Source organism: Saimiri boliviensis, chromosome 1, assembly GCF_048565385.1.
Source record: "Saimiri boliviensis isolate mSaiBol1 chromosome 1, mSaiBol1.pri, whole genome shotgun sequence".
Taxonomy (NCBI): Eukaryota; Metazoa; Chordata; class Mammalia; order Primates; family Cebidae; genus Saimiri; species Saimiri boliviensis.
Window position 1 is genome coordinate 127078318 of NC_133449.1, and position 16901 is coordinate 127095218.

At 52.4% G+C, this 16901-nt stretch overlaps 1 protein-coding gene across 1 annotated transcript in view; it reads right to left on the reverse strand.

Annotated features, from left to right (window-relative positions):
• The window catches only part of FAM178B (family with sequence similarity 178 member B), a 118597-nt gene that overhangs the window by 22925 nt on the left and 78771 nt on the right, over positions 1–16901 (reverse strand). Inside the window, 1 exon segment of the mRNA XM_010352038.3 lies at positions 4168–4255. Coding sequence (XP_010350340.2) covers positions 4168–4255 — 88 coding nt within the window.

Here is a 16901-nt window from a genome sequence, read left to right on the forward strand (position 1 = left end):
CCACTCTACAAAAAAATACAAAAATTTGCCAGGTGTGGTGGTACACGCCCATAGTCCCAGCTACTCTGGAGGCTGAGGTGGGAGGATCACCTGAACCAAGGGGCTTGAGGCTGCACCACTGCACTCCAGCCTGGGAAAGTGAGACCCTGCCTCAAAAATAAAATAATTCCAGCTGTATCACTTCCCTGTTGAGTGACCCTGGAAAGTTTCCCTATCTGTAAAATACGAATGACAGTAAGTCTGAGGACCTAGGGCTGCTAGGAGTGGCGAGCGCTGAGGACAGCAGCTGGGACACAGCTGTGCTGTGCACATGAGAGCTGCCACTATTGCGGGCTGGGGGTGACAGGTGGAAAGGAAAAAGAGTATCGGACACAGCCAGGGCTGTGTGCAGAGGGCAGGTGGCGCCTGCGAGGAGGGCCCAGGAGAACATGCAGCATGGGCAAGCCCTGTGGAGGAAACACTGGGAAAGGGGCATGTGGGCTGAGTGGGTGGCTGTGGGGACGACGTGGCCCTTTGAAGGAGTGTTTCAGGAAGGTCTGACAGGCCAGACTGGAAAGGGGAGTGCCTGGCAGCCTGGGGACCTGGGAGGAGGTTGTGAGCAGCCTTGGGCTTGCAGTGGAGACGGGGAAGGAGCTCCAGGAAGGCCATGGGCAAGCCCCTGCAGGTCCTTCCTATCCCTCCAGTCGCCATCAATCTCTCACTCCCTTTCTCTTTTTTGCAGTACAAGCACTGACTCAGCCTCCAAGACCTGGCTCAGGGCATCTTCTCTAGCAGCCGCCGCACTGTGCTTGGGCAGAGTTAGTCACTGTGGCCGTGGCTGACTTGCTCTCCCTTCTCTTCTGAGGTCATCTGGTGCTGTCTCCCCAGTGCAAGTGCCTGACACAGGAGATCACTCGGGCTGCTCAGCTAGTGTCTAACAAACACACAGGCATATGGTGGGCACATGGCAGGTGGGCAGGTGGGCTGGACCTGGCTTGGCCCTGACAGACTGCAAGACCCTGGTCCCTGGGGAGCCTGGGAGACCTGCCAGGCCAGAATCACCCAAGGGGAGGCAGTGGCCACCCCGTGTACTTTAAAACAAAAACAAAAACAGGGTCTTGCTCTGTCACCCAGGCTGCAGTGTAGTGGAGCCATCATGGCTCACTGCAGCCTTGACCTCCAGAGCTCAAGCCATCTTCCCACTTCAGCATCCTCACCCTGAGTAGCCGGAACTAGAGGCACATGCCACCATGTCGAGCTAATTATTTTACTTTTTGTAAAGAACTCCTGGGCTCAAGTGATCTTCCCACCTCAGCCTCACAAAGTGCTGAAATTATAGGCGTGAGCCACTGGCCCCTGTGCCCCCATCCCTCACCTTTTTAAGAGAAGGTGTCTTGCTCTGTTGCTCAGGCTGCAATGCAGTAGTGTGATGATAGCTCACTGTAGCCTCCAACTCTCAGGCCCAACAACCCAGCCCTTTTGCCATGACACTTCCCTTCTGCCACTCTGACCTCCACCAGAAGTGCAGCCCCACCAACCTCTCCTCACTCTCTGCACAGATGCTGGCCAAGAAAAACAAAATGAAGCAAAACGCCAAGCCTTGAACTAGCCCTGACTCACTCTCTGGCCACCTGTGTCGCTCCCCCTCTGGCCTCCACTCTGCACTGGGCCTGTCCGTCAGCCTGCGTCCCAGAGCCCTCCCAAGCGCCCCATCTTGTGCTCCCCCTGCCTCTAACTGCTGGCTGTTCCCAGCAACGCCGCTGGGTCCCTCTGTTCTTCCTTCCTCAGAGACCATCTGTGAAGTGACCTTAGTACCAGTCACCTCCTCGCTACCCCTCCCAAGGTCTCAGCCTGTGGCACTTTCTTCCCACACAGCCCAATGACCCACCTGGGTGCCTGTCCCTTCCACAAACATGCACTGCCTTCCCAGCATGTGCCAGGCACTGCCAGGTGCCAAGGGGCAGACACCATGTGTTCCCTGTTCTTCAGGGGCTTATGTTCTGCTTGGGAGTAGGGGTTGGAAAACATAGATGCTGAGGAAACAAATAGGAAAAGATCAGGGGGTGGCGACCAGGAGCAACTTTAGGACAGGATGATAGCCAGTGCTGGGGCACTCTGGATCAGGTGGTTAGGAAGGCCCCCTTGCAGAGGTGACATTTCTGCAGGAGTGGAAATGATAAGAAATTCTAGCCCTACTAAGGCCTGGAGGAAGCATTCAAGGCAAAGTGGGCATCCGGGGCAAAAGTCAGGATGAAGCTGCTCAACCCCACCTCTCTGAGCTCCCTCCTTGCAGTCACAGCATCTGGGACTCAGCCATATGGTCCGCCTCAAACAGGGATATGCTGGAACATTCTCTCAGCCCTCTGGGCAAGAGGTTATGCTGCCTCAGTGGATGCAGATCCACAGCCTCTAGCCAGAGCACTCCCAGTGTTGCTGAGCCAGAAGGGTCAGCTGTACCCAACAGCTCTTCTCCCAGGATTCCAAGAAGATTGCTGGGGAGGTGAGGGTGTGCTCAACCTCCCTGCCATCCATCCTTGGGCTGCCAGTGACCCCTTCATCACCCCCTGAAGTGATATCCTCTGACTGCCAAGAGGCTGCAGTCAGAGCTTTTTGGAAAAAAGAGGAATGGAACAGGAAAGCAGAACTCTTAATGTCCTTGCTGCCCCAACGATACCTAACCCTGGGGACTGAAGGGACACCAGAGGGAGTAGTTTTAATTTAATAGTATTTGTTTTCATCTTTAAAAATAGTATTTGTTTTTACACTTTACTATAAAAAATAAAGCAGGCCGGGTGCGGTGGCTCACGTCTATAATCCCAGCACTTTGGGAGGCCAAGGCGGGTGGATAACAAGGTCAAGAAATTGAGACCATCCTGGCCAACATGATGAAACCCCATTTTACTAAAATACAAAATTAGCTCAGCGTGGTGGTGCATGCCTGCAGTCCCAGCTACTGGGGAGGCTGAGGCAGGAGAACTGCTTGAACTCAGGCGGCGGAGGTTGCAGTGAGCCGAGATCATGCCACTGCACTCTAGCCTGGCGCCTAGTGGCAGTGCAAGACTGTCTCAAAAAAAACGAAACAGAACAAAACAACAACAACAAAAAACAGAGGCTGGGGGCATGGGGCAGGGGTTTGTGTTTAATGAGTGTGGGGTTTCAATTTGGAAAGATAAGAGTTCTGGAGATAGATGGTGGTTTCAGCTGCACAACAGTGTGAATGCACTTAAGGCCCCTGAAGTGTACACTTGGAAATGGCTGAAACACTATGCTTAAGATTATGAAAAAATGAATTTTATGTTGGGAAAATTTTAGTTTTTTTTTTTTTTTTTGAGATAGAGTTTTGCTCTTGTCACTCAGGCTGGAATGCAGGCTTGATCTCGGCTCACTGCAACCTCCACCTCCCAGGTTCAAGTGATTTTCCTGCCTCAGCCTCCCAAGTACTTGGGATTATAGGCATGTGCCACCATGCCTAATTTTTTTTCGTATTTTTAGTAGAGACAGGATTTCACCATGGCCAGGCTGGTCTTGAACTTCTGGCCTCAGGTGATCCACCTGCCTTGGCTTCCCAAAGTGCTGGGATTATAAGAATGAGCCACCATGCCATCTTTTTTTTTTTTTTTTTTTTTGAGATGGGAGTCTCACTCTGTCACCAAGGCTGGAGTGCAGGGGTGCGAAAGAGTTCTGGAGATAGATTATAGGCACGCACCACCATGCCCAGCTAATGTTTTGTATTTTTAGTAGAGACGGGGTTTCACCTTGTTGACCAGGATGGTCTCAATCTCTTGACCTCGTGATCCACCTGCCTCGGCCTCCCAAAGTGCTGGGATTACAGGCTTGAGCCACCGCACTCGGCCCAAAAGTGGTAATTCTTTTTTTTTTTTTTTTTTTTTTTGAGACGGAGTTTCACTCTTGTTACCCAAGCTGGAGTGCAACGGCGCAATCTCAGCTCACTGCAACCTCCGCCTCCTGGGTTCAGGCAATTCTCCTGCCTCAGCCTCCTGAGTAGCTGGGATTACAGGCCACGTGCCACCATGCCCAGCTAATAAAAGTGGTAATTCTTGATGAAAGAATATGAGTAGAGAGTTCAAAGCCAGCTTAGCTCTGGGGCTTGAGTTCCTAGCCTTTGGGAAAAGCCTCCAGAGCCCATAGGCCGAGGCCTTCCTGCCCAGGCCTGAAGCAAACACTCACCTGGGTCCTCTCTTGCCAGAGAGGGAGCGTCTCCTGCTGGCCCAGCATTCGAGCAATGATGACAAGGCTGAGTTGGCTTCGAAGCTGCCTGGGGGAGAAGGAGTGACAGCCTGAGAGGGGGAGTGCTGGAAGTCAGGGAGCCAGAGGGGGTAAACACCCCTGAAGAGAGAATTTAGGGAAGCCACCCTCCATTGGTGGCTTTCTCCATTGGTTTATAGCATTATATGTATTCTAGGAGGAATGAAACATGATCAGAAAATTAAAAAGTAAGTCCACACAAAAACTAAAGTCCCTGGTAATTTCAGAGGCCCACAGAGCAGGGCTTTTCTTAGTTTTTTGTTCCCTCTGCCAATAGATATCCATGGATCCACAAAGGCAGGAGTGCTGAACTGCTTTTCTTTTTTTATTTTTTTGTGACAGAGTTTCACTCTTGTTGCCCGGACTGAAGTGCAGTGGTGCGATCTCGACTCACTACAACCTCTGCCTCCCAGATACTGGCGATTCTCCTGTCAGCCTCCCAAGTAGCTCGGATTACAGGCAGGCACCACCATACCCAGCTAATTTTTTTTTTTTTAAATTTAGTATAGACAGGGTTTGACCATATTAGGTTGGTCACAAATTCCTGAACTCAGGTGATCCGCCCGCATCAGCCTCCGAAAATGCTGGGATTACAGGCATGAGCCACCATGCCTGACCTAATTTTATAATATTAGTAGAGACAGGGGTTCACCATCTTGGCCAGGGTGGTCTTGAACCCATGACTTCATGATCCAGCCATCTCGATCTCCCAAAGTGCTGGGATTATGGTGACTCCAACTCTTAAAAAAAATACAAATGCCAAACTTCAGCTGCTGGAAGTCAGGATACTGGTGACGCTGGGGTAGGTGTGGAGGGCAGATTCTGATGTTTCATTACTTGACCTGGTTGCTGGCTTCACGTGCACTGGACTTGTGAAAATGTACTGAGCCATACACTTAACTGTCTTTGGTCTGTTTGTATACTGTAGTTCAATAAAATAATTAAGAAAAAAAATTCAGGCCAGGCTCGATGGCTCACACCTGTAATACCAGCACTTTGGGAGGCTGAGGCAGGTGGATCATTTGAGGTCAGGAGTTTGAGACTAGCTTGGCCAACACGGTGAAACCTGGTCTCTACTAAAATACAAAAACAAGCTGGGTGTGGTGGTATGCACCTGAATCCCAGCTACTTGGGAAGTGGAGGCAGGAGAATCGCTTGGACCTGGGAGGCAGAGGCTGCAGTGAGCTGAGATCGAGGCACTGCACTTCAGCCTGGGTGACAGAGTGAGACTCCCTCAAAAAAAAAAAAAAAAAAAAAATCACCTGGGAGATAAGATTGCTAGATACAGCAAATTAAAATATAAAATACCCAGTTAAGCCGGGTGCGGTGGCTCAAGCCTGTAATCCCAGCACTTTGGGAGGCCGAGGCGGGTGGATCATGAGGTCAAGAGATCGAGACCATCCTGGTCAACACGGTGAAACCCCGTTTCTACTAAAAATACAAAAAATTAGCTGGGCATGGTGGTGCATGCCTGTAATCCCAGCTACTCAGGAGGCTGAGGCAGGAGAATTGCCTGAACCCAGGAGGCAGAGGTTGCGGTGAGCCGAGATCGCGCCATTGCACTCCAGCCTGGGTAACAAGAGCGAAACTCTGTCTCAAAACAAAACAAAACAAAAAAAAAAAACAAAACAGTTAAATGTGAATTTCAGATAAGTGAAAATAATTTTTTTTTTATTTGAGAAGGAGTCTCACTCTGTTACCCAGTGGTGCGATCTTGACTCACTGCAACCTCTGCCTCCTGGGTTCAAGCAATTCTCCTGCCTCAGCCTCCCAAATAGCTGGTATCACAGGCACGTACCACCCCACCTGGCTGAAAATTTTTCTAGCATACGTTTGTCCCATGTGATATGTGCATTATACCTGGCAACTCTGGGAGGGATCAACCATTTCCCTCCATACCTGGCTGGTGAGACCTGATGTGAACCATCGTGGACTGCCCTGACCCTGGCTCCCTTTAGTCTCAACCCCTTTCTGCACGGCGCCACTGAGGACTCACTCAACCTTTTCTACTGACCCACCCCACCCCAGCTAGAGCACTGAGAAAAGGCAGCCCCCACCCAGAGTGAGCTAGAGGAGGATGGCAAACAGAAGCCCCTCATCTGTGCTCTACTGCCCCTGCAACAGACCCCCATGGGTGCACGCTACCGCGTGGCCCCACACCCAGAGCCCCAAGCTTCATTTTCTCCCCCGACCCCAACAGGCCTTTGCCTGTCAGACAGGGCCAGCTTTCCAGCTGTTACAGGAGCCCCAGCAGCAGCTGGGCCAGGAACACAGTGGGAGGTCAATGGCCCCTCTGAGCTGCTCAACAGTGAACTTGCAGCGAGTCAGAAGTCCTGCATCTGGGCTTCATTAATCCAAAACCCGAGGCCTGCGAGGGAGCTCGTTTACTTGCAGAGGGCGGGGAGGACAGGCCTGGGGGTGAGGGGAGCAGGCAGGCTGGCAAAGCAGTGCTAGGGGTGGTTCCAGAAGGGAAGAGGCGGGCCTGGGTGGGTCAGGATGAGGCTGTCATCCAGAAACGAAGCACCAGAAAAATCACCGAGAGGGTGAACGAATGAAAAGAAACCACATCTGAGTGGCAAGCCCCCCTTGCTGTCCCCACCTGCCTGCTGCCTTTCATCCCAACGGCCCCCCCACCCCGCCTTTTAAACCCAATCCTGCATTCTCAGTTCCCACTGGGACACAGCAAGGAGGGATGAGACCACTTTTTAATTTTACAGACTGAGAACTTATTCCATGGAGGAAAAAAAGAAAAACCTCACCCAACACCACCCAAACTGTGCAGGGGACAAACAGAGGGGCTGGCCAAGCCTGGCTGTGGGCTCTCCCACCCACGGAAGGGGCCTGATCCCACCTGGCAAGCCCTCCCAGGAACTACAACCAGGTTCAGAGGAGGCTGCAGAAGCCATGGGAGCCATCCCAGCCACCATCATATAAGGCAACAGGCTCTAGCCCCAGCGTGCACCAGCCAGGCCAGACCAGCCTCTGCCTCCACCCTGTCCCCCTCCATCCACCACGGGCCTCCACAAGACCAGGACACTGAATTAGCACTCAGAGGAGCCAAAGGCACTGAGACATTCAGAAATGACTTTTCCAAATCCACAGCAGAGTCGGAAGTGGAATGCTGGTGCTCTGCTTCCCAGCTTCCACAAGGGGCAGCCAGGAAGGCAAAGGCACTGACCACGTGGGCCCGCTGGGATGTTGGGTGGTGACAGAGGCCAGCACAGCCCCTCTGGAGCCCCTTGTCTTCACTCCCTGGGAGGAGAACTGGGCCCTGCCAAGACTGAACTGCCCTAAAAAGGCTGTCAGGCACCTGGCCAAAGGCATGAATTGCCTTTTCCAGTCTCCACGGCAGCTCAGGAAGCAACAGCAGTGGCCTGTCCCACCATGGCAATGCTGCCTGACACGCTGCCTCAGGGTGTCTGCCTGGCATGCACCCCAGGCCTCTCATCCATCAGGCCACCTGTCAGCCACCTGCTTCGCACTCCTTCCCCAGACTCTTCCATTGCACACTCACTTGTCTAATGCCCCGGTGCGAAGAACCAGGCTCTGGGCTTAGAAGCTGGTGTGTCCCTCCTGAGGGTCTGTGAGCCCATGGCCAGCAGACTGCCTGGACATCCACAGATCCATCTGAGCACACAGCCGTGGACAGGAGGAGACGGCAGCATATAGCCAGCCACAGACCCAGATGAGTAGACCACCACAGGGCAACATGAGGGTCCCGTCTATAACTATGCACATTGATGTGCAAGAGTCCCACAAACCAAGTGCTGAGCCAAGGAAGCCAGACCCAAGGGAGAATGCTCTGCATGGTTCCATTTGTATATCTGTTTAAAAACAGGCAAAATTGGGCTAGGCATGGTGGCTCACACCTATAATCCTAGCACTTTGGGAAGCTGAGGCAGGAGGATCTTTTAAGGCCAGGAATTCGAGGCCATCCTGGGCAACATAGGGAAACCCTGTCTCTCAAAAACCAACCAACCAAACAAAACAGGTAAAATGAACCTATGTGATGGAAGCCGTGAAAGTGACTACCTCTGCAGGAGGGAATGCCTGGAAGGGGCCCAAGGGAGCTTCTCGGGAGCAGTGGAGTGGACGTTCTGTCCTGTGGTCAAGTGGTACATGGATCTCTTTTGCAAAGAGCACGAAGTGTCCACCTATGATATGTGTCCTTCCATTTGTGCGTATTATAAATAAAAAGTACACATGGACAATCACACCAACTTCCATTCTCCTTATCTCCCCCTTTGTATGATGATAAAAATCACAGAACCCCAGGCTTAGAAAACAAGTTGAAGTCACCTAATCTAACCTCTGCATAGTTACCCATTTTAATACCCTTTGTCCACCCCTAACAAGTGTTCACTTCAGCAAAGGAACTGCAGTATCTGCCAAGACGGCCCAAATTCATTTACTGGACTAACCACAGGAAACTGTTCCCACATTTTGCCAAAACCTGCCCTTCTGGGACTTCCGCTCAGCTTCTGGATCCCAACCTCTGGGGCCTCTGGGAGGGAGCTCTCCACCAGGATAGGTCCTCCGACCACTTGGAAGAAGTTGCTACATTTCCATGGCTACCCCTTCCTGCAAGCACCACAGCCCCGCTTCCCATCTTTTGGCATCTTTTTTTGCATTTTGGTTTGGGTCTTCTGAGGGCCCCCCGGGGGTTGTCAATGTTCCCTTTCAAGTGAGACACTTGGAGTTGAAGCTGATGTTCATTTTCTTGGCAGCCCCACAGCACAACGCAGTTAACAGATTGAGCCCAAAGTCTTTTTTTTCCACACTTCTTGCTGTCAAATGCCATTTCCCAGATCCTGTTCTTAATTGTGCAGCTGGGCCTCTCTTTTCAACTCAGTCCACCATTACGGTCTGTTGAGATCTTCTGGGATCTTCAGTCTGCTGTCAGTTGTATTCATGTCATCTGTGAATCTGACCATTGTTTCATTAATAGCCTTATCTAAAACACTGGGCCTGCCCTGGCCAACCTGTGAGTGGAGACAGAACTCCGGGTGGCTGCAGGCTCTGCCTTCTGGGCACACTCTGACGGCCAGCAGCACCTTTTGATAATGAGCCCGCTTCATTCTATCCTCGTTCAGCTGCATTCCTTCATGCTGAACCCAGGCTATGACGACAGCTTCTACCAAATGCCCAGGAAACCTACATACAGGCACTGGACAGTCCTCTCTGTAGTATGATTCTGGTTGACCTGTGGAAAAGTAAGTGAGGCTTGCCGGGTATGATTTCTTCTTAGGACTCCTGGAAACCAGTGCTTCCTTTTCGATGTATGTGCTCCCAAGCCATCCCCTAGAGAATGACATTGACGAGCACACCAAGCCCACACATCAAGCACCATCGCCCCCATCTCCTGCAAGCCCTCCACCTCCAAAAGTCCCCATGGAGCGATGGCCCCATCTGCATGTCTCCCAGCAGCAGTGAGACAGCCTCAGCTGCACAGTGAGGTCGGTCATGCAGCCTCCCACACTCTCTTAGGCTTTAAGCCCCTTCAACGACCAATATTTGATTCCAGATAAAAAACTGTTCTCCTTGACAAAGACAACAGAAGCAAAACAGGAGTTATATAGTGTTGCTCTCTCTGCATCAGGGCTAACATTTTACTGTCAGCCCCAAACCGCACTCCTTGGTTCAAAAATAACTACATGGAAACTCCTTGTATGGCCTTTGGCATTTCTCAACAATACTCCCACTGGTCCGTGCCATTTGTCCAGTTGCCTTACTTTGTACCCTTCTTTCCAAACCTGAGACGACGCACAAGCTCTGAGAGGAGCCCCTGTAGCCCTTAATACTTCCCTCCTTTTCTTTACTGGATTCCTTTGTCATACACATTCAAAGTTTTAGTGCAAGATCTCCCAGCCCACCTGAGGCATCTCTCTTCTTAGAATCTTTTTTTTTTTGAGACGGAGTCTTGGTGTGCTGCCCAGGCTGGAGTGCAGTGGTGCACTCTCAGCTCTCTACAACAACCTCCGCCTCCTGGGTTCAAGCGATTCTCCTGCCTCAGCCTCCTGAATATCTAGGATTACAGGCACCGCCACCACAACTGGCTAATTTTTGTATTTTTAGTGCAGACGGGTTTCACCATGTTTGCCAGGCTGGTCTCAAACTCCTGACCTCAAGTGATCCACCTGCCTTGGCCTCCCAAAGTGCTGGGATTACAGGTGTGAGCCACAGCACCCGGCCCTAGAATCTGTTTTTTTTTTTTTTTTTTTTTTTTGTCCTACCTCTTTATGCTTCTTTGAAATCTGCCCTCCAGGCTGGGAATGGTGGCTCACACCTGTAATCCCAGCACTTTGGGAGGCCGAGGTGGGCAAATCACGAGGTCAAGAGATCGAGACCATCCTGGCCAACATGGTGAAATCCCATCTCTACTAAAAAAAATACAAAAATTAGCTGGGTGTGATGGTGCATGCCTATAGTCCCACCTACTCAGGAGGCTGAGGCAGGAGAATTGCTTGAACCTGGGAGGCGTAGGTTGTAGCAGCCAAGATCGCACCACTGCACTCCAGTCTGGCAACAGAATGAGACTCCACCTAAAAAAAAAAAAAAAAAAAAAAAAATCTGCCCTCCAGAAACAGACACAGCACGAGTGTGCTCAGTGAGTCCCCACACTGTGCCGGGCTCTGTGCACTCAAGGAGCATGGCCGCAGCACCTGTCCCTCTGATGCTCACGGCCCGAGGCAGTGAGGGCACCAGCCCGATGGGCCTGCAACAGGGGCTGCGAGCCTAATCTAGAGGCTGAAGAGATGTGAACCAGGCAGCGGAGGAGGATGGGAAGAGCCCTCTCCAGGAGGAGGAGACAGATGCAGAAAAGCTTGGAGGCAAGTGATCATCTTAAGTTGGGGTGGCTGCCAAGTTCCAGGATGCGGCAAAAGCGTGGAAGCCTGAAGGAGGCAGGGGGCACCAAGGCCCCCAGGCTGGGCTGTTCACCCTGAGGGGGAAAGTCTGAAGGATTTTAAGCACATCAGCGATGTGACTACATGAGCATCTGAAGGAAGGTCACACTCCCGGATGCAGGGGGTAAAGCTGGTGGAAAGAGCCTGGAAAGGCACACTGTGATGCTCTGGCGGAAACTCAAGGATGTTGGAGCAAGAGCTGCACTGAGGCAGCAGCAGGGAGGGTGACGAGGAGGATGAGCACTACGGGAGACTGGGGAGCTCCGGGGCACCGAATCTGTCCATAAGACTCCAGGCCTGGGCAGTGGGCAGGCAGGGGTGCCACTCATGGAGCCATGGAAGACCAGGAAAGGGTCCTCCTGGGAAGAAGGTGGCTCCTGTGTCCCACATCCTGAATCCCAGACATTCGCCACCAGATTGATGTTCAGCAGAAAAGTCCAGCCACAGGTATTCATTAGGGAGCTGCTAGCATATGCCCAGAGTTGAGGCCTGGGAAACCGGTAAGATGGTGTCTCAGGCTGGCCTCCCTAGAAAGTAGGCTCTGAAATGGCTATCAGTATGCAGGGAATTTATGTGGGAGAGAGAGGATGCAGGGAATTTATGTGGGGACAGACAGTGAAGGCCTCAGCCGACCCCATGAGGACTCCAGAGCTGGCAAGGTCCTTCAGAGACATCCTCAGCTAAGGCAACAGGGAAGACCTTCGTGATCCAGCATTGGGCTGCTGACAGGAAAGGGGCCCAGCCCTGATAAGGTGACCACCTTTGGCAGAAGCGACTCCTGGCATGGCTGGCAGGGCAGGCTAGGGGCACCCAACACCACCGACTCCATGGGCTGGCGCCACAAGAGAAAAGGGGCTGGGGTGGAATCCTGAGACTCACCAGGACTCCAGGGCTGGTGGGGGAGGGGCATGGCTGAGGGCAGCTGAGAAAGCCAGGAGGGGTTGGGAAGCTCAGGGAAGGAAGTGATGGCTGCTTGTCCGGAAGGGCCCAAGGAGTCCCTGGTGATGCAGCAGCTTGGCTGGAGTGCCTGTTGCCACAGGTGGTGTCTCCTCAGCTCCTGGCCCTTCGGGTCACTCAGACATCCTACCCTGCTCCCAAGAGGGAGCAGCGTCCTCCCCAGCCACGTCCCCTTCCTGGCGATCGCAGCCTGCCTGACTGCTGCCCACCTTCCGGCTGCTGTCTGCCTCCTGGCCAGCCCAGGCTCCAGACGGGACCTTCATCTTGCCTCTTGTCCCTCTAGATTTGGTGCCCTTCTGAAATCTCCAGGTTGACTGGGCCTTGGCTGTCTCCTTCCAGAACATTTTGGCCTTTCCCACCCCCGGTGAGAACTCTCTCTGATGCTCTGAGCTCTGAAGAATTCCACCTTCCCGAGGGTGGGCAGGACTCATCCAAAAGTGAGTGAGCACTGGGGGGAGGAAGCCTGGAGCTGCGGCAGAAGCGTGAGGGAGACGTGGGTGGAGATGGAATGGCTGTTTTGAGGTAAGAGACACAAGAACACATTTACTTGCTGCAGAGAAAGCTGGTGAACAAAAAGCAAACAGTACAAGAAAAGATGACTGCAGAAGGTTCTGGGAGAGGCAGGACTGCTGGGATCCAGAATTAAGGGTGCGGTGCAGCAGGGAGGTCAGAGCTGTGAGTGCACTGCGTTTGTGTGGTGGGGGTGGCTGCTGGCTGGGAGTGCAGAGGCTTCAGCAGCAGGAAGCATGGAGTCTGCGGAGGTCCCCAGGAGGCTGGCCAGGAACTCCCAGTGGCTCCGGGCAGCCCGAAGGGGTCAGGGGCCGAGGCGGGGACAAGGGACATACATGGGGCATCACTCTGGCCGTGCAGTTTCAGGTCTGAGAGCAGGCAGGCAGGGAGTCCACAGTAGAGAAGTGTCCAGGAACTGACCCAGGGCCTGGCAGTGGTGAGGGGAGGAGGGAAAGGGGGGCCCGCTGGCCCCACAGTGAGGACAGTGAACGCGAGTGAGAGGGAAACGAGGAGGGCTCCGAGGGAGGCCATGATGCATCTGTGCCTGTCCCCACTCTTTTTTTTTTTTGAGACGGAGTTTCACTCTTGGTATCCAGGCTGGAGTGCAATGGTGCGATCTCGGCTCACCGCAACCTCCGTCTCCTGAGTTCAGGCAATTCTCCTGCCTCAACCTCCTGAGTAGCTGGGATTACAGGCATGCGCCACCACGCCCAGCTAATTTTTGTATTTTTAGTAGAGACGGGGTTTCACCATGCTGACCAGGATGGTCTCGATCTCTTGACCTCATGATCCACCCGCCTCAGCCTCCCAAAGTGCTGGGATTACAGGCTTGAGCCACCGCGCCTGGCCCTCTGTCCCCATTCTTATCCCTGGTGCACAAGGACCTGACGAGTGTGAGGCTGCTCTTTCCCTAGGCTGCCTTCAATTCCACTCCATCAGTCAGTTCTTCCTTGGCAGCCACACAGAACCTCCTTGGCTGGTTGCTCCAGACAGAAGAATGCTCAGAGGATCCTGGGGTGCTCCAGAATTCATGGGAAGATGGAGAACCTGGCTGAGGGACGTGGGGCAGCAGGGTCTCTGCCCAGAAGAGCCTGTGAGGACTGCTGTCCCTGAGTCCTTTCCTCAGGAGCATCCAAGTGGTTTGGCCTGGGTCTTGCTCCCAGAGGTGAAACAAAGGAGTGCCTGACTCCCAGCTTCTGTGCAGAGGGAGGTGCCAGGAAGATGCTTCCCCAACACAGGAAGGAAGCCCACACCCCCTGCAAACCTCAATGTATTTCCATCACAAGAACAGAGATCAGAAGAGAGCCAAACGTTGGCTTCTACTTATTCACTAAATATTTACTCAGCACCCGTGATATTCTAGTCCCTGCTCTGTTCTGGTGCTGGGGATGCAGTCATACGAGAGATGGAAGGAGCCCTCCCGCTCAGGGAGCTCACTCTCTCGTGGGAAGGGCCAGGTCACAATTTACTTCTGGTCCTGGTAGTAGAAAAAAATGAAAAGGGAGGTTCTGCAGAGCCTTGAAGTGGGAACACATTTGGAAAAAGGATCAGGTGAAGCCTCTCTGAGGCGGTGACATGTGGGCAGAGACCATCATAATGGGAACGTGGGAGTCTCCTACCAACAGGGGGAATGGGGGAGGGCAGGAATCAAGACACAAGTGCCCAGTGCACCCCAGGGACAGGGAGGAGAAGAGCAGAGGGCAAGGCCACACCGCAAAGGGGCCTTAGTGGCCACCTCAAAGACTCCAGGCTTCCTTCCAAGATGATGCAAAGTCTTGGAAGATTCTAGAGTAGGGAAGTGACTCAATTGCTTATGACAGCTCTTTTATGCTTCAATTTTTAGATGTCATCATGATGTTGTAATTATGTTTTAAAATACCCACCAAGGGCTGGGCACTGTGGCTCATGCCTCTGATCTCACCACTTTGGGAGGTCAAGGTGGGAGGATCACTTGAGCCCAGGGGTCTAAGACCAGGCTGGGCAACATAGGGAGACTCTGTCTTTACAAAAATTTAAAGAAATTAGCTGGGTTGGGTGGTGAACGCCTGTAGTCCCAGCTACTTGGGAGGCTGAGGCAGGAGGATCACTTAAGCTCAGGAGGTTGAAGCCACAGTGAGCCTTGATGGTGTTACTGCACTCCTGTGGCTGGGCGACAGATTGTTTCCAACAACAACAAACGAACCAAGGCCTTATCTTTTTAGAGACACCTACTGAATAAGACAAGAGGTCTTATCATTTGCTTCATAATGATCTAGGGCAGGGGTGGGGGGCAGTGGGTGAAGGAAGGAGGAGTCTCCATGGCTGTGTCTGCTGAGGTAGAAAATGGGTGCATGGAGTCCATTTTACTACCTTCTCAACATTTGTATAAGTCTTAAAATTATATATAACCATTTTTTTTTTTTTTTTGAGATGAAGTCTCCCTCTGTCTCCCAGGCTGGAGTGCAATGGCACAATCTCAACTCACTGCAACCGCCACCTCCTGGATTCAAGTGATTCTCCTGTCTCACCCTCCTGAGCAGCTCAGACTACAGGTGCGCACCACCAGGCCCAGTTAATTTTTTGTTGTTGTATTTTTAGTAGAGACAAGTTTTCACGATGTTGGCCAGGCTGGGGTCGAACTCCTGACCTCAAGTGACCCACCCACCTTGGCCTCCGAAAGTGCTGGGATTATAGGCATGAGCCACTGTACTTGGCCAACAGAACTTTAAGAACTTACTAAACAGAAGTGATTTTGGCTATTTGTTAAGAACTGGGTGTCGGGGTAAGAGTAGGAGCTGGGAAGCCGACAGAGTCTTTAGAAAGTGGAAACAAGCCCAAGGCGACCAAAGCCACCCCTAATAACCTCACATCCAAAGATGACTTTTCTTTTCCCCTAACATCAGAACTAGGATCACACTTCATATGTGGTTTCAAAGCCTTTTTCCCATTCACCTTTATCTCATTAACTTCCTCATTTTCCTGTGATGTCATTTTTAGGTACTATAAAATACCACGGGGAGAACTGCATTGATGGTGGGGCACTGAGGCAGTGTCCAGTTCCTAACATGACATTGCTACGCCAAACATCCTCGTCAACGAAACTTCACTTGCTATCTAGTTCCCCAGAAAACAATCTAGTTTTTCGAAGCGTTTGCACATTTTAATGTCATTTGCTTGATTTTTGCCAAATTGGCCTCCAGAGAGACCACTGACTGCACCTTGTGAGCAGGGAAGCGAGCATGTGTTTCCTCACATCCTGCCAACACGGGGTGTGGCACTGACCTTTCAGATCCATTCCTGTCCGCCAGGCAAAGAACTCTACGTCATTGTCAGGGCTAGTTTTGTGAGCCATGCTAAACAGGCTTCTACCATTCCTCTATCTGACCTGACAGCTCGCATGAGCTGGCTTCATCTGCCCTTCTGCTTTGAAGCAGCACACACAGGATGTTTAACCAACAGCCGTAGGCGGTGAAGGAGGAGGGTCCCCGGAGCCTGGGACATCTGCTTTCAGTGATGTGCGAGCCGCTGTGGGAGCCCTGAACAGAAGCGGGGATGGCATGCTGCTCTTCCCAAAGCTGCCTGAGCTGCCCTAGTCGGGCCACCTCCCAAGGTGGATTTCCCTCCAAGAACCTTCTCTTCCCCTTGGCTCTCTTTCGGTGGTCTGCCTTAGTATTCACTTTCATGTTCATGGTTAGGCCCAGCTCTTCCTTAAATTTGCAGTGCATCCCATGAAGTCTTGAGCACTGAGGCAGGGGCTGCGGGAGTGCCGCACCGGCGTCAGCGGGGGCTCTTGCTTTGTGCCGAACCAGTCAGTCGAGTAGACAAAGAGTGTGACAGCCCCTCGTACAACAATCTGCCCTTCTTCGTGGGGTCAGTCTGGGCACAAAGCCCAGTGGGGTAGCCACCAGCGAAGGCGGCCAGCAAGCTCTGCGGCTGACACGGGGAGCACAGTGGGGCAGCGGCTCACTGAAGACCCACAGTGAGTACAACGCGGCAGGAAAAAAGAATTAGGAGCTCTTTACAACCCAATCAGGGATGACAGCCAAAACATACCCTGAAATGCAAAGAAGGTGCAGGAACGGCGGGTACATGCACACGTGCACAGGCAGAGGCTGGCGACCCGCCAGGTGGCACTGGCTCAGGGGAAGGGGCACATTTGCAACATCAAATTTGAAAGGAGTACTTTCAAAAGGGTACTCCTTGGTACCTTCTGAATTTTGTTCTATTTGCTTTTGTCTATTGAGAAAAGTAAAAATGCAATCAACAACACTGATCCCGATAAGGTGCCCTCCTTCCTAGTAAAGC